Source organism: Nerophis ophidion, linkage group LG15 (assembly GCF_033978795.1).
Source record: "Nerophis ophidion isolate RoL-2023_Sa linkage group LG15, RoL_Noph_v1.0, whole genome shotgun sequence".
Classification (NCBI taxonomy): domain Eukaryota; kingdom Metazoa; phylum Chordata; class Actinopteri; order Syngnathiformes; family Syngnathidae; genus Nerophis; species Nerophis ophidion.
Genome location: NC_084625.1, coordinates 54,112,132 through 54,130,560, shown reverse-complemented (window position 1 = coordinate 54,130,560; position 18,429 = coordinate 54,112,132). Strand labels below are relative to the sequence as shown.

Here is an 18,429-nt window from a genome sequence, read left to right as displayed (position 1 = left end):
AGACAATACTTGCTCAACCTGTTGGATCTTTAACGTTGTTGAGATATGTTGAAAGTGCCTTGGTTTGTGTGTACATTGTGAATGTATGTTTGTGTGTACATTGTGAATGTATGTTTGTGTGTACATTGTGAATGTATGTGTACATTGTGAATGTGTGTGTACTTTGTGAATATATTTGTTTGTGTGTACATTGTGAATGTATGTTTGTGTGTACATTGTGAATGTGTGTGTACTTTGTAAATATATATGTTTGTGCGTACATTGTGAATGTAAGTGTACATTGTGAATGTATGTTTGTGTGTACATTGTGAATGTGTGTGTACTTTGTGAATATATTTGTTTGCGTGTACATTGTGAATGTACAGTATGTGAGTACATTGTGAACATATGTTTGTGTCAAATCTATGTACCTTGCATATTGACATTGACAAACAATACTTTGAAAATGTAAAGAAAATGAGGCAATATTTAATATTTACAAATTGTAATCATTTTCAGTATAAGAGGCGCAATGATTTCTAAAAAGCATCACAACTTTCATTTTTTTACAACAACATCACTGATTATTACTCACTGAAGACTTTAAGAGACAACAAACATAATACAACACCACTTACTGTACAATGTCTGCCGTCATTAGAATGCCGACTGATAGGATGTTCATATATTCCCATTTAGATTAAGAATGATTCGTCGAAAAGAAAATGGGGACTGGAACCACGCATTTTTCTTGTGTTGTTCTCGCCTTTTCCGTGTCAAAATTGGCTGTCAAAGTGTACCAACTTGTCGGAATACCTACTCAGACTTCTTCTGTCCAGGTGAGAGGCATGGTTTACGATCTAGAATAAACTTACAGGGAGCGAGGAAGCAGCTCGCCAGTCGATCACGGCGAATTAACACACAAGCTCCTGATCACATCGCCGCTATAAATAGTTTGTTTTGCATAAGTGCTTAGAATAACGATATCACTAATACTTGTTCATATTTATAATAACAACAATGAGCGGTAGGAAATGAATGGATGGATATCATTAACACTTGTTAATATTTAAATAACAATATCACTAATACTTGTTCATATTTAAATAACAATATCACTAATACTTGTAATATTTAAATAACAATATCACTAATACTTGTTAATATTCAAGTCATCAAAAGTAAATGGAATATTGTTGGCGATTTTATGAACGGAATAGAGGACCTTCTATTGCATTTAGGCAGCGCCATTCGTATCAACATTATAATAAATATGAATTTATGACAGATTGTGAGGCTTGTGGCGTTACGTCGTGAAGACGGAGGAGGAAATAAATATTTCAAGTCTCGTCACGCAGAATATTAGATCTTATTGGAGCTGACTTTAGCTAGGAGGCTAGCACGAGTGGGAACACAAGGATGCACCAAAGTGTGTCACAAACTCACCCGAAGTTGAGCGGCAGTCCTCCCAGGAGAAGACTTAATAGCACGGAAAGAGTGCCGAGTGTGATCTTTGTGGAGGTTCATGAAGGAGTCATGTTCATGTTCATGTTGGCGAGCTTGAATAGGTGGCCATTGGAGCTGCAGTGCGGCCACTGGCCACTAGAGGGCGCGGGAACATTTTTAGACACCCGACGGGTTTTTTTCCCCACTCTTTTATTGTGACGTCACTTCTTGTTGCTGAGCTCATAATGAGGAAAACAGCAGAAAACAACACCAGGGGTTGTAAACTCAAAAAAGTAAGTCAAATAGAATACGATATTGATAAGTGTAAAGCCATTGGCTCACACACGTTCCGTAAATAATCCACATTTGCAGCACAGCATCATAGTTTTCACAGCTTTTTGCTTGTTAGAGGTAAAGTTCAAACTTTTTTTAAAGGCACAAAAAACAGGTCGGGTATTGAGCAACTTACATCTATGAATATAACACTTAGCCAATACTATAATGAGGTTGCAAAGTTAAACATCCTTTTCAATCTTTTTCTCATAGTGTTAGGAATAGACACGTTATAAGTAGACACAACATTGGCGGCTGTGACGCGAGAAATTGGGCCGCCATCTTGAAGTGGTGATGAGGAGCCAGCGAGCAGCCGAAACTGACAGTTGACAGGTAGAAAACCAAGATGCTAAACTGACAGTTCACAGGTAGAAGATGTTAAAGTGACAATTGACAGGTAGAAAACAAAGATGCTAAACTGACAGTTGACAGGTAGAAAACAAAGATGCTAAACTGACAGTTGACAGGTAGAAAACAAAGATGCAAAACTGACAGTTGACAGGTAGAAAACAAATATGCTAAAGTGACAGTTGACAGGTAGAAAACAAATATGCTAAAGTGACAGTTGAAAGGTACAAAACAAATATGCTAAAGTGACAATTGAAAGGTAGAAAACAAAGATGCTAAAGTGACAGTTGACAGGTAGAAAACAAAGATGCTAAACTGACAGTTGACAGGTATAAAACAAAGATGCTAAACTGACAGTTGACAGGTAGAAAACAAATATGCTGAAGTGACAGTTGAAAGGTAGAAAACAAATATGCTAAAGTGACAGTTGAAAGGTAGAAAACAAATATGCTAAAGTGACAGTTGAAAGGTAGAAAACAAAGATGCTAAACAGACAGTTGACAGGTAGAAAACAAAGATGCTAAACTGACTGTTGACAAGTAGAAAACAAAGATGCTAAACTGACAGTTGACAGGTAGAAAACAAAGATGCTAAAGTGACAATTGACAGGTAGAAAACAAAGATGCTAAACTGACAGTTGACAGGTAGAAAACAAAGATGCTAAACTGACCGTTGAAAGGTAGAAAACAAAGATGCTAAACTGACAGTTGACAGGTATAAAACAAAGATGCAAAACTGACAATTGACAGGTAGAAAACAAAGATGCTAAAGTGACAGTTGACAGGTAGAAAACAAAGATGCTAAACTGACAGTTGACTGGTAGAAAACAAAGATGCTAAACTGACAGTTGACTGGTAGAAAACAAAGATGCTAAACTGACAGTTGACAGGTAGAAAACAAAGATGCTAAACTGACAGTTGAAAGGTAGAAAACAAAGATGCTAAACTGACAATTGACAGGTAGAAAACAAAGATGCTAAACTGACAGTTGACAGGTAGAAAACAAAGATGCTAAAGTGACAGTTGACAGGTAGAAAACAAAGATGCTAAAGTGACAGTTGACAGGTAAAAAACAAAGATGCTAAAGTGACAGTTGACAGGTAGAAAACAAAGATGCTAAAGTGACAGTTGACAGGTAGAAAACAAAGATGCTAAAGTGACAGTTGACAGGTAGAAAACAAAGATGGTGTTCAGCGTTTTCCTGCTCGAATGAACAGACTGTTGAAAATAGGAATCGCGGGATTACTTTTCACAAGTGAGATTTAACATTAACGTACTATTGGTTGTATTTTGTGAAAAGAATATCACCACAGAGTTGAGAAGGAGCAAAGATCTTCAATAGTACTAATATCCTAGCCACTAGCAAACAAGAGTATGACCATAATAGAATTGCTTGTCAATGAAATTAGTTACTTTTAAACATGTCATACTTGAATAGTTGAGATAAATGATTGTGAAACCTCAAACAAAATTCACCAGCCGCCACTGATTATGATGCCTTCTCATTTTAGGCAAATTATAAGACAATACTTTCTTAACAGTATAATTTTAACCAGGATTAAGTCTTCAAGTAACAATATTCAAATACTAACATTGTTGGGTAAGACAGAATTTGGTTTTATTCTGAATCCGGTGAAACAGATTGGTGGTTTTAGCTGATATAAAGACTTTCAGGTATTTATATATGTTTATGTTGAAGTATTTGGCAGACACTTTTATCCAAAGCGACATACATAAAAAACACATATAAAACAATCACTGTAAACATGATCATTTAAGGGAAGAATGTAATACAAAATATCAATACAAAGTGTCAAGGCAGAATAAACTACAGTATATAGGTCCCTAAGATACAGTATGTCGATATCTAATGTGTTCATACATTGTCTATGTATGATATACACATGTATATATAATCTAATCATATTGTTTCTTAAATTTAAAAATAGCTGACCGTTTTTTCCCCCTTCTCTGGGATTATATTCCCAGTTTTGATCTCGGTCGTTTGGTAATTTATAGCATATAAGAATATTCTATTACTGTTAAGCAAATTATGAATAATAAAACACGGCAACACTTCCTTTATCATAGCTACACGTATGACAAAAAAAGGGGTGAAAATCCGTGGTATTCGGTGAGGTAAGATGGATGAAATGTGCTGACACTTCATTGCTCCTGACATAAGATATCACCAATCCAAGATGGCGGCCCCACGTCTTAGAAGATGTCTATCATAATATTAATTTATTTTTATCCACCCCTGGTTCATGTTTATATTCTCAGATAAAATGTATTGAACTGCTTTGACTGAACAAAGTTACATGGTTGTTTCTTGGAGGTTCTGGTTTTGCTATAATCAAAAGTAATAATGATCTTATTATACAGATAACCAATCCTATCGTAGTTCTGTTAGGTACCAATCCTACATATGGAACATTGGTACATGTGCCTTTTATACAATGTGTAGAAAAAGTATTTAATATGTTTTTTATTGCTGCTTTTATTTATTTGTTAGATGCCTTTTTACTGAATATGCACAAGTACTGTTTTAATATTATGTGATAATGCCTTTTATACTGTATTTTTGTGTTTCGTGTACTGTATGTGATTGCATGTCTACTTGGATGTTGGAGTCTTCAATAAAGCTTGATTGATTGATTGAATACAACCTTTTTTTTTTATCGTGCAGGTAATTATACGATATTGATTAAAAATGAGGTCAAAAAAGAAAATGAACAAGTCTCGCAAGAACGTGAACTAGTCAGATTAGTTCTTTGGCATCCAATCAACTGTTTGGAGGTCAATCGATGCTAAATATGACCACCAGAAGGCCATCCACGCATGGCCACTCAAAGATTACAGATTGTACCAAGGACTCTTGCCAAAAGACCGGGTCTTCCTGACCCAGAACATGCTGCCTCGGCAACCAGGATGTGGCTCAGGAAGAAGCACATTACAATCTTTGAGAGGCTAAAAGCCAGACTCTGGACATAAATCCCTTTGACTGTCTGTGAAGAGAGTCGAGTTGCCAAGCGACAGCCTCAAAACTACCAGGATTTGTAGAGTTTCTGACCAAAATCTCTGGCGATGTCTTTGGTGACCAATTATAAAAAAAGTTTAGATGCGGAGAAAACACAAGTTTGGCAACCAATGAACTGACCCACCGAGCATGGTTTGGGGACGCAGGAGAAATCTGCAGGAGCAGCAACAGAAACCAAATCCTGCATGGAAACTTCACTCAAAAGTATTCCAACTGAAAGTCTAACATGGTTTCCACCACAGCTTCCATGGCTAATTTGGGGCACAAAATAGAAATTCATTTGGGGGCTTCTCCCCAATTACAAAAAAAACAGCTCACACGTTTTAATTCGTGTGACAATTTAAAAACATAAAACTTTAATTGAATCAGTTGTTTGTTTTTTACAAAACACAATTCATGGGAAACACATTAAGTTTTGTGTGTGTATGCCAAATAACAAATTTAACGTAATTAAGATGTACGTTTTTCTGACAGAGGATTGTATTTTTATAACAATTGGGGGCCAATTTAACTATTGTGACACAACTTTTAACCCTTTGATTTGTGTAATGGAAGAAAGGCTATAGGAACACACACACACACACACACACACACATATACATATATACCGTATTTCCTTGATTTGCCGCCGGGGCGCTAATGAATTTAAAACCTCTTCTCACTCCTGCGCTTACCAAAGGCATGCGGTAAAAGTAAGCATCCGCTAATTATTTTAAAACCTCTTCTCACTCTGGCACTTACCAAAGGTATGCAGTAAATGATGACAGGTGAAGTGTCACTCGTGATGTCACGAGTTTGACCAGGCGGTAATATTAAGCATGCGCTAATTATTTTGCGAAGCGAGTAAGACCCGGCAGTAATTCAAAGCAGGTGCATACTATATGCGGCAATTCAAGGAAATACGGTATATATATATATATATATATATATGTGTGTGTGTGTTTTAATTTTCCTGAAGGAACTCTCCTGAAGGAATAAAAAAGTACTATCTATCTATCTATCTATCTATCTATCTATCTATCTATCTATCTATCTATCTATATATATATATATATATATATATATATGGTCAAATATTCCTTTCACACATGTTTTGAATTTTTTTTCCAAGCAAGTGCTGTTGAAAATGAATCCCTAGCATTTCCGAAGACCATATTTGGTCAACTTTTTACCTTTCTTGTGACAGCAGTCAGTCCTGCCACCTCGTGGTCAGAAGCTTCTACTGCAGCTAATCTCATTTCAACCTCGTGATGCTGCGTTACTTGCAAAAGGTGGAAATAATATTTACTTGCAAAAGGTGGAACAAATATTTAAAATAATGATGCTACTTTTGGACTGAAGATAGTACAATAGTAAGGGCATCAGATAGCACTTCAACATGTTTACTACTGCAGTGTTATATTACTACACCTTACCAGAAGCGAGTCACTTTACTAAGTTATATCCTAGAATTACGTATGTTATAATTAAAATGTACATTTATGTGAAATTCCTGAATGTAAACACAGAAAGTAGAGGACTGCATTGTCAAAGTCACAGCAGGCTTGAGCGGCTCTAAAGGCCCGCCCACAACATCCCCGATTATCTGTCCTATTGGTTTAGACACAGTTGCGCATCCTCAACTCGACATCTGATTGGCTGGAGCAAGTGCCTCTCACAGCGGCCATTCAATCCATGCAAATGAGCGAATAGATGCGGAACACAGCGAAGGACAGACGGCTCATCGGCTGCTGGATCGCTGGCCTTCACGGCTCTTTAGGCACTATTTCATACAACATTGTCTTCTATTTCTCAGCACATACGTGTCGCGTGTAAAGATGGCGCAGACAGACACCAAGAAGATCTTCTTTGAGAACCTGTCTGGCGCGGGAAAAGCCATCGCGGTGCTGACGAGCGGAGGTGATGCTCAAGGTAAACTTCAGCAAATATGACTTTGTAGTTTGAAAATGTGGCATTTTTTAACACAACATTCACATTTCTAACTTCGTCCAATAGCGACGTTGGCGTCTGAATATTAACAAATGTGCAGCAAGTGGAGTGTGACGCATATACTCATTCATTGTCAAATAGCTAGCATGCTAACTTGACATATAAAGTCATGGAGGTGCTATCTTGCTACATATAAAGTGTCATGGAGGTGCTATCTTGATACATATAAAGTGTCATGGAGGTGCTATCTTGCTACATATAAAGTGTCATGGAGGTGCTATCTTGCTACATATAAAGTGTCATGGAGGTGCTATCTTGCTACATATAAAGTGTCATGGAGGTGCTATCTTGCTGCATATAAAGTGTCATGGATGTGCTATCTTGCTACATATAAAGTGTCATGGAGGTGCTATCTTGCTACATATAAAGTGTCATGGAGGTGCTATCTTGCTACATATAAAGTGTCATGGAGGTGCTATCTTGCTGCATATAAAGTGTCATGGATGTGCTATCTTGCTACATATAAAGTGTCATGGAGGTGCTATCTTGCTACATATAAAGTCATGGAGGTGCTATCTTGCTACATATAAAGTGTCATGGAGGTGCTATCTTGATACATATAAAGTGTCATGGAGGTGCTATCTTGCTACATATAAAGTGTCATGGAGGTGCTATCTTGCTACATATAAAGTGTCATGGAGGTGCTATCTTGCTGCATATAAAGTGTCATGGATGTGCTATCTTGCTACATATAAAATGTCATGGAGGTGCTATCTTGCTACATATAAAGTGTCGTGGAGGTGCTATCTTGCTACATATAAAGTGTCATGGAGGTGCTATCTTGCTACATATAAAGTGTCATGGAGGTGCTATCTTGATACATATAAAGTGTCATGGAGGTGCTATCTTGCTACATATAAAGTGTCATGGAGGTGCTATCTTGCTACATATAAAGTGTCATGGAGGTGCTATCTTGCTGCATATAAAGTGTCATGGATGTGCTATCTTGCTACATATAAAATGTCATGGAGGTGCTATCTTGCTACATATAAAGTGTCGTGGAGGTGCTATCTTGCTACATATAAAGTGTCATGGAGGTGCTATCTTGCTACATATAAAGTGTCATGGAGGTGCTATCTTGATACATATAAAGTGTCATGGAGGTGCTATCTTGCTACATATAAAGTGTCATGGAGGTGCTATCTTGCTACATATAAAGTGTCATGGAGGTGCTATCTTGCTGCATATAAAGTGTCATGGATGTGCTATCTTGCTACATATAAAGTGTCATGGAGGTGCTATCTTGCTACATATAAAGTCATGGAGGTGCTATCTTGCTACATATAAAGTGTCATGGAGGTGCTATCTTGATACATATAAAGTGTCATGGAGGTGCTATCTTGCTACATATAAAGTGTCATGGAGGTGCTATCTTGCTACATATAAAGTGTCATGGAGGTGCTATCTTGCTGCATATAAAGTGTCATGGATGTGCTATCTTGCTACATATAAAATGTCATGGAGGTGCTATCTTGCTACATATAAAGTGTCGTGGAGGTGCTATCTTGCTACATATAAAGTGTCATGGAGGTGCTATCTTGCTACATATAAAGTGTCATGGAGGTGCTATCTTGCTACATATAAAGTGTCATGGAGGTGCTATCTTGCTACATATAAAGTGTCATGGAGGTGCTATCTTGCTGCATATAAAGTGTCATGGATGTGCTATCTTGCTACATATAAAGTGTCATGGAGGTGCTATCTTGCTACATATAAAGTGTCATGGAGGTGCTATCTTGCTACATATAAAGTGTCATGGAGGTGCTATCTTGCTGCATATAAAGTGTCATGGATGTGCTATCTTGCTACATATAAAGTGTCATGGAGGTGCTATCTTGCTACATATAAAGTCATGGAGGTGCTATCTTGCTACATATAAAGTGTCATGGAGGTGCTATCTTGATACATATAAAGTGTCATGGAGGTGCTATCTTGCTACATATAAAGTGTCATGGAGGTGCTATCTTGCTACATATAAAGTGTCATGGAGGTGCTATCTTGCTGCATATAAAGTGTCATGGATGTGCTATCTTGCTACATATAAAATGTCATGGAGGTGCTATCTTGCTACATATAAAGTGTCGTGGAGGTGCTATCTTGCTACATATAAAGTGTCATGGAGGTGCTATCTTGCTACATATAAAGTGTCATGGAGGTGCTATCTTGATACATATAAAGTGTCATGGAGGTGCTATCTTGCTACATATAAAGTGTCATGGAGGTGCTATCTTGCTACATATAAAGTGTCATGGAGGTGCTATCTTGCTGCATATAAAGTGTCATGGATGTGCTATCTTGCTACATATAAAGTGTCATGGAGGTGCTATCTTGCTACATATAAAGTCATGGAGGTGCTATCTTGCTACATATAAAGTGTCATGGAGGTGCTATCTTGATACATATAAAGTGTCATGGAGGTGCTATCTTGCTACATATAAAGTGTCATGGAGGTGCTATCTTGCTACATATAAAGTGTCATGGAGGTGCTATCTTGCTGCATATAAAGTGTCATGGATGTGCTATCTTGCTACATATAAAATGTCATGGAGGTGCTATCTTGCTACATATAAAGTGTCGTGGAGGTGCTATCTTGCTACATATAAAGTGTCATGGAGGTGCTATCTTGCTGCATATAAAGTGTCATGGAGGTGCTATCTTGCTGCATACAAAGTGTCATGGAGGTGCTATCTTGCTACATATAAAGTGTCATGGAGGTGCTATCTTGCTACATATAAAGTGTCATAGAGGTGCTAGGTTGCTACATACAAAGTGTCATGGAGGTGCTATCTTGCTACATATAAAGTGTCATGGAGGTGCTATCTTGCTGCATACAAAGTGTCATGGAGGTGCTATCTTGATACATATAAAGTGTCATGGAGGTGCTATCTTGCTACATATAAAGTGTCATAGAGGTGCTAGGTTGCTACATACAAAGTGTCATGGAGGTGCTATCTTGCTGCATACAAAGTGTCATGGAGGTGCTATCTTGCTGCATACAAAGTGTCATGGAGGTGCTATCTTGCTACATATAAAGTGTCATAGAGGTGCTAGGTTGCTACATACAAAGTGTCATGGAGGTGCTATCTTGCTGCATACAAAGTGTCATGGAGGTGCTATCTTGCTGCATACAAGGTGTCATGGAGGTGCTATCTTGCTGCATACAAAGTGTCATGGAGGTGCTATCTTGCTGCATACAAGGTGTCATGGAGGTGCTATTTTGCTAGTAATAATCTTGTGACATTTGTGTTGCCGTCCCCAAGTGACAGTTCAATCCCACCCCGAGTTGAAAATACAAAACACAGCGATGCAAGCTTTGTTTCTGGCAAACAGCGGCGAGTTGTGGGGGAAAAAAACGCTTCTATAACTATTTGAAATATCAATATTTACCCTTGTGGTGGACACAATTTGAGGTTTGCAATTCCCGAGTGTGCCTGTGGTGTTGTGGTGTATCCTGTGTACGTGATGGTGGTGACGTCAGGGAGGAAACCCTGGTCACGTGCACACTCCCTCTCATGTTGGCATCTGACTGGCAGAGTCATTGCTACAGTAATGCCTTTGTGGGTGTTGTGCAAGGGCTGTGTCAAAAAATTATATTCATTCACACTAACGATCTAGACTAATAGAATTACAAAAGCAGTGAAGTTGTCACGTTGTGTAAATGGTAAATAAAAAGAGAATACAATGATTTGCGAATCCCTGTCAACTTAAAATTCAATTGAATAGACTGCAAAGACAAGATATTTAACTTCGAACTGGAAAACTTTATTTATTGGAAATATTAGCTCATTTGGAATTTGATGCCTGCAACAAGTGACAAAACAGACTGAGAAGGTTAAGGAATGCTCATCAAACACTTATTTGGAACCTCCCACAGGTGAACAGGCTAATTGGGAACAGGTGGGTGCCATGATTGGCTATAAAAGCAGCTTCCATGAAATGCTCACTCATTCACAAACCAGGACGGGGCGAGGGTCACCATTTTGTCAACAAATGCCTGAACAAATTGTTTAAGGACAACATTTCTCAAGCAGCTATTGCAAGGAATTTAGGGATTTCACCATCTACGCTCATCAAAAGGTTGAGAAAATCTGGAAAAATCACTGCACTAAGCGGCAAGGCTGAAAACCAACATTAAACGCCCGTGACCTTGGATCCCTCAGGCGCTACTGCATCAAAAAGCGACATCAGTGCGTAAAGGATGTCACCACACGGGCTGAGGAACACTTCAGAAAACCACTGTCAGTAACTACAGTTGGTCACTACATCTGTAAGTGCAAGTTAAAACTCTACTATGCAAAGCCAAATCATTTATCAATAACTCCCAGAAACGCTTCTCTGGGCTCAAGCTCATCTAAGATGGACTGATGCAAACTGGAAAAGTGTTCTGTGGTCTGATGAGTCCACATTTCAAATTGTTTTTGGAAACTGTGGACGTCCTGTCCTCTGGACCAAAGAGGAAAAGAACCATCCGGACTGTTCTAGGGTGAGCATGTGTGATGGTATGGGGGTGTATTAGTGGCCAAGGCATGGCTAACTTACACATCTGTGAAGGCACCATTAATGCTGAAAGGTACATACAGCTTTTGGTGCAACTTATGTTATTATCATGGACGCCCCTGCTTATTTCAGCAAGACAATGCCAAGGCAGGTGTTACATCAGCGTGGCTTCATAGTAAAAGAGTGTTGGTACTAGACTGGCCTGCCTGTAGTCCAGACATTGAAAATGTGTGAAGGCTAAAATATGAGGCAGGAGACTGTTGAACAACTTAATCTGTACATCAAGCAAGAATGGGAAAGAATTCCACTTCAAAAATGTGTCTCCTCAGTTCCCAAACCTTTAGTAGGTGTTGTTCAAAGGAAAGGCCATGCGACACACTGGTAAAAATGCCTTTTTTGCAATGTTTTGCTGCCATTACATTCTCTGTTCATGATTATTTGGAAAAAATAAGAAAGTTTCTTAATGTGAACATGAAATATCTTGTGTTTGCAGTCTATTTAATTGAATATAAGTTGAAAAGGATTTGTTGTGTTCTCTTTTTATTTAGCATTTACACAACGTGACAACTTCACTGCTTTTGGCCTTTGTAGATAAAAGGGGAACATAAGAGACTGTCTAAATTAGGGGTCCTTAAAGTAGCAGTAGAGTGTAAAAAGAAGTTGACTTTACATACTTATGTGTTTTATTATATCCATTAAACCATATTGTATTTACAATTTGCAAAGTATGTGAAAAAACTGTTTAAGCATCACAAAATGCCACAAATTCAGTCAGACATTTTAAATATTCCGCGAGTGACATCACTGGAGGAACACTTCTCCACTGCTTTTTAGGTGGTACTGCGCACTAAAACCACGATTAACTCTCCTTTCTCCTCTAGTTTTCAGTAGAAAGAATGAGGATGTATGCATGGCTGCCTTGAGATGAACACGGTGTCTCTAACGCTGCACCAGACAATGTCATTCCTGCAGAATCAGAACCACTCACTTACGGTTTCAATGATTAACACAGATTTCTTTCTTGGGTTTTTAACTATTCCAGTTTTTCCTTTCCTGTTGTTCTCTATTGGCCTAATGACTTTAGTGTTGCTTAGTAACCACAACCCAAGCCAATTCCAGTCGGGAAAAGACTCCAGTGTCACTTGTTTGTATCCCTCTTCTCATTCCTCTCAGTTCCTGAGTGATCTTAACTCTGACATGTTTTAACCAAGCTGACATTGGCATTCAACTCGCACCTCATTTGCACTGACCACCAAAGTAGAGGCTAGACACTGCATGAGGAGCGGGGAAGCATTTGGACCAAAAATGGTTGCTGGCAAGAGAAAAAAGAGGTAGACAAAAACATGTTACCACATAGGGCTAGGCAATATATTGAATATACTGGATATATCGCGGGTTTGTCCGTGCGATATAGAAAATGACTATATGGTGATATTGGAGTATACCTTCTCACGCAGTTGCTTTTAGCTGCAGGCATTACACTACAGGCTCCTCTCACTCTTTCTTGTCTCTCCTTCTCACAGAGACGTAAAACAATCACACCTTCTTACATACGTCACATACTGTCGCGTCATACGCTCTCGCCGAGCAGACAGGTAGCGACATGGGTAAAGTTAGTTCTGGTGCTAGCAGTGTGGTGTGAGTGGTAATATGAGAGAGAGAAGGTGCAAATCTGCTAACAAATTAAGGAAGAAGAATTCATTCCCAAGAAGAATAGCAGGGGTTCCATCATCTGGCGGTGGTTTGGCTTCAAGCGGGAAGATGTTGAACAGACAACTGTAGTATGTCAAGTATGCGGTTGAAGCGTTGCTGCAAAAAGTAGTATTACTGTTAATTTGTAGCATCATTTGAAAAGTCACCCGCTAGACAATGAAGAGTGCATGAAACTCCGCATGTCAACATCACCGTTCGGTGCCACACCCACAAAATGCCCAAGCAACCATTTCCAGATCAACACCGTATGAAACAAATAGTCAACAACAGAAGGAGATAACGTCCGCAGGAACTTACCACATAGTGAAGGACATACGCTATTTGATTTCCTATTATGCAGCTCATTTTTATTTGACACTTATTGAAATATCTTGTGTGACAAAAGTGCACTTTATTAGTTTTAAACTATTGTAGTGGCGTTCTGTACAAAAAGTGCACTTTAAGTTAGTGTTGTTTTGACATGTCATATTAGTGACATCATGCACAAAAGTGCACTAATAGCTTGTTTTAAAATGTCTCGGACAATCTTGCAGTTTCTCTTTTGAAATGACATGAATGTTTGTGCCACTGCTTAATAACTGTTTAATAAATACAGTTTTGCTAAATTGACTTAGTTGTGCTTGTCCAGCGTGTACCCCGCCTTCCGCCCGATTGAGAAAACAAAAGACAGACTGTGACCATCTCGCAAGCTAGATAACATCACGGAGAGGCTTTCTGAAATGCTAATATTGATCAACTAGAGAGCTAGAATGGACGATTAAGATCATTGGAATGTGTCTGCTTGCCTGGAAAACAACAACAATCCTTATCTACAGTTTGAGTCCCTCAAAGGCTGCAACTCCCACACACTGCTCCTGTTGCAAGTCTGCTGGTTAATTGTGGTGATGTGTACAGCTACACTGCATGTGTACAGCTACACTGCATGTGTACAGCTACACTGCATGTGTGCAGCTATACTGCATGTGTACAGCTACACTGCATGTGTACAGCTACACTGCATGTGTACAGCTACACTGCATGTGTACAGCAACACTGCATGTGTACAGCTACACTGCATGTGTACAGCTACACTGCATGTGTACAGCTACACTGCATGTGTACAGCTGCACTGCATGTGTACAGCTGCACTGCATGTGTACACAGCTACACTGCATGTGTACAGCTACACTGCATGTGTACAGCTACACTGCATGTGTACAGCTACACTGCATGTGTGCAGCTACACTGCATGTGTGCAGCTACACTGCATGTGTGCAGCTACACTGCATGTGTGCAGCTACACTGCATGTGTGCAGCTACACTGCATGTGTGCAGCTGCACTGCATGTGTACAGCTGCACTGCATGTGTGTACAGCTGCACTGCATGTGTACACAGCTACACTGCATGTGTACACAGCTACACTGCATGTGTACAGCTACACTGCATGTGTACAGCTACACTGCATGTGTACAGCTACACTGCATGTGTACAGCTACACTGCATGTGTACAGCTACACTGCATGTGTACAGCTACACTGCATGTGTACAGCTACACTGCATGTGTACAGCTACACTGCATGTGTGCAGCTACACTGCATGTGTACAGCTGCACTGCATGTGTGTACAGCTGCACTGCATGTGTACAGCTACACTGCATGTGTACAGCTACACTGCATGTGTGCAGCTACACTGCATGTGTACAGCTGCACTGCATGTGTGTACAGCTGCACTGCATGTGTACACAGCTACACTGCATGTGCACAGCTGCACAGCATGTGTACAGCTACACTGCATGTGTACAGCTACACTGCATGTGTACAGCTACACTGCATGTGTACAGCTACACTGCATGTGTACAGCTACACTGCATGTGTACAGCTACACTGCATGTGTACAGCAACACTGCATGTGTACAGCTACACTGCATGTGTACAGCTACACTGCATGTGTACAGCTACACTGCATGTGCTTATCATGGCGAGCAAGTCTTTTTCTCCTGACCCCAGTCTGACCCTCCCATTGGAGAGACTTTTTTTTACACTCAGCCATATTTGTAATTATTAAGTTACTCATTGTGTCTACATTTATTTATTTATTCACTATGGTGTTACAAATAGAGAACAAACACATGGGTAAAAAGTGGTATGATATGAAAAAGTGTGGGGTTAAATAAACTGCATCTTCCTAGTCCTTTTTGGACATGCTGTAATGAAACAAGTGGAGATATGTGATGTATTACATTGTAATTTAATGCACGTTTGAAATAAACCGAGACCAACCAACCAATTAATTGATTGAAACTTTTATTAGTAGATTGCACAGTACAGTACATATGCCGTACAATTGACCACTAGATGGTAACACCCCAATAAGTTTTTCAACTTGTTGAAAGTTGGTCCACATTAATCAATTCATGGTGTAACAAACCATCTCCCCGCCCCCAAGGCCACCCTTTACCACCTTTTACAAAATGTGCCCGAGTGAGGACCCATCAGCGTTATTGTTCCGTAATGTGCACAATGTACAGTATGTCTGCTCTTCAATGGGTCTGTGCTGAAAAATAATTGTCTTGTACTGTTGAAGTGCAATGAAAATAAAGTGCCCTCCTTTCCAAGTTAATTGTATATCTAACATACAAATCCAGACTTGGTGACATTGTGTTAGTACTTTTTTGTTAGCATGCCAACATTAGTATATCATTATGCTAACGTTAGCATATTTACATTTTTCCATCATGTAATTTGTTTTTAAAAAAACTGCGCAAAAAGCAGCAAGTTGGTCTTCAAGCAACCCGCGGTTGGATGTTCCCAAGACAAATAGCAGGCCTTTACAAAATATCTGTGGAAAGTTTCTAGCTAAATATAAGGAGTTTGAATGTTGTCTGCCTGTGTTGGCCCTGCCATGAGGTTGCCCCTTGTCCAGGGTGTATTCTGCCTTCCGCTTGAGTGCAGCTGAGATATGCTCCAGCACCCCTGCGACCCCCAGAGGGACAAGCGGTAGAAAGTAGAAAGTAAAGAATACTGGATATAGTGTAACTTGTGGATAGGTGGTCCCTACTTCTGCCTAGAAGTCACTCCTGACACATGTAGATAAACATAAACACACACATTGTCAATCACATGCTGAGAGAAGATGTCATTTCTTTTTCTCCTACGACTTCTTAATGTCATGTTTTTTTCTTTCAGGGATGAATGCCGCTGTGCGCGCTGTGGTTCGAATGGGATTATATGTAGGAGCAAAAGTTTATTTTATACGTGAGGTGAGTCCAGGCTGCAGTCCTCATTCCTGGACCGCAGCAAGTTACATTTGCTGAGGTCCAGTTCCGCTCCACAGGGCCGAGGAGGCTGCATTGCGCACACTCACGCACGCACACACACACACACACACACACACGCACGCACACAGACGCACACACACACACACACACACACACTCAAACACTCACAGCCTTTGTCCGCACCGCTTGGCAGGCTTGTTCTATGACCTGGCCTGACAAGGTTTCTCACAGTCCTGCACTGCAAAGGCAGGGAGAACAATCCCTAATATTCCGATAGTCAGATGAACTCATTTTCTAGGCACACATCATTGATGAATTGGAGCAACCAACTGAAGCTTGGCCAGATGAGAACTTTGATCCCGCATACACCAGACATGATAGCGACATGTCAGTGTTAAATCTGCGTATATAAATCATAATCCAGTGCCAATCCATAGAGTCCTATTTTATGTGGACATATTTTCTACTCTTGATGAGTTTTCTGTCCATATTTTATATTTATATACTATGTTTGTTTAGGTTATAAGAATAAGTTATCCAGTTCTTTAAGCAGTTGTAGTATTTAAATCGTGTTGTTTTTGTATTGCAATGTATTTTCAGGGATACCAGGGTATGGTGGATGGTGGGGAGAACATAAAGGAAGCCACATGGGAGAGTGTGTCCAGCATGCTTCAAGTGGTGAGTTGTAACAGCAGGAAATCGTCCTCTTGTACTGTATTACTACAAAGTCCCTCCAGGATTTTGCTTTTTTTGGGATTGTTGCAACCTAAAACTCCTATACACCTTGAAAATTGCAATGTTTTATGGATTTTTTCTCATTGTTTTAGGTGTTCCTGGTAACTTTGAGTTTGAGTTTATTTGGAACATGGATGCATACAACACTATACGTCACAATGTCCACTTTCTCTATTCAACATGTTGGAAAAGGAGTAGGAAGAAGCAGAGCTTATTTAATCCTACCCCTTTTCCTTTACATAGCAGTTGCTAAAACTTTTGTTCACTTCCTGTTCTTAATGTTTTCACAATATACTCCATAAGTAATAACAATAAAAATAATTAAATCATTAAATAATAATTAGTGAAGTAAGTTGTATTTCATATGGTGAGATGAGTAAGATTACCTTGAAAATGAATGGATGGATGAAATAAATTCAGAATGTTGATCTTCTTCTTTGTACTTTGTAAACACTTTAAGTTTGAAGAGTTTCTTGAAGTGGATCATATTAGTACGTTGTTTATTAATCCATTCCATCATTTAATGCCACATATTGATATACTGAAGATCTTAAGTGTTGTACGTGCGTACAAATGTTTTAAATTACATTTCTCTCTAAGGTTATATTTCTCCTCTTTTGTTGAGAAGAATTGTTGTATATTCTTGGCTAGCAGGTTATAGTTTGTTTTGTGCATCATTTTAACTGTTTGCAAATTCACTATGTTGTGGAATTTCATTATTTTTGATTTAATGAATAAAGGGTTTGTATTTGTATTGGACAATACTGTGTGTTGAGTCACCAGATTACTGGAATACTACTCAAAAGTATTTTAGTTATTATAGTCCCTTCAGAATATACAATTGTGGAGGGGGGCGTGGCCTGCGGGCCTGTCGTGGAGCAGGGTGTGCAAGGACCGGCCTCGAAGCACAGCTGGCAGGTGATTGGATTACCCAGCTGGGACAGATCATCCAATCACCATGCTTATTAGCAGCAGCCAGACCGAGACACAAGGAGGGAGGTTGGAGTTGCTAATGGACAGACACACGCGCACGAGAGTCCGAAAAGAAGACTATCAGAATGTCTGAATAGTCACGGAGCAAGACTGAAAAGCT

At 39.4% G+C, this 18,429-nt stretch overlaps 2 protein-coding genes across 33 annotated transcripts in view; one reads left to right on the top strand and one right to left on the bottom strand.

The window, feature by feature from the left end:
• The window catches only part of snx16 (sorting nexin 16), a 46,123-nt gene extending 44,530 nt beyond the window's left edge, over nucleotides 1-1,593 (bottom strand). For 13 of the 24 annotated variants that reach the window (XR_009809903.1, XR_009809899.1, XR_009809906.1 and 10 more), the window contains exon 1: nucleotides 1,426-1,592. The gene's annotated coding sequence lies outside the window, so the exon portion shown is untranslated. Of the gene's footprint in view, nucleotides 1-1,425 lie in introns of all 24 variants that reach the window. The other 11 variants (XR_009809889.1, XR_009809891.1, XR_009809894.1 and 8 more) reach the window with 2 other exon arrangements.
• Nucleotides 1,594-1,647: 54 nt separating this feature from the next.
• The window catches only part of pfkpa (phosphofructokinase, platelet a), a 55,284-nt gene continuing 38,502 nt past the window's right edge, over nucleotides 1,648-18,429 (top strand). For 8 of the 9 annotated variants that reach the window (XM_061922377.1, XM_061922379.1, XM_061922380.1 and 5 more), the window contains exons 1-3: nucleotides 6,816-7,056; nucleotides 16,510-16,583; nucleotides 17,202-17,279. In XM_061922377.1, coding sequence (XP_061778361.1) covers nucleotides 6,963-7,056; nucleotides 16,510-16,583; nucleotides 17,202-17,279 — 246 coding nt within the window. In that variant the 5' untranslated portion in view covers nucleotides 6,816-6,962. Of the gene's footprint in view, nucleotides 1,719-6,815; nucleotides 7,057-16,509; nucleotides 16,584-17,201; nucleotides 17,280-18,429 lie in introns of those variants that run through there. The other variant, XM_061922374.1, reaches the window with a different exon arrangement.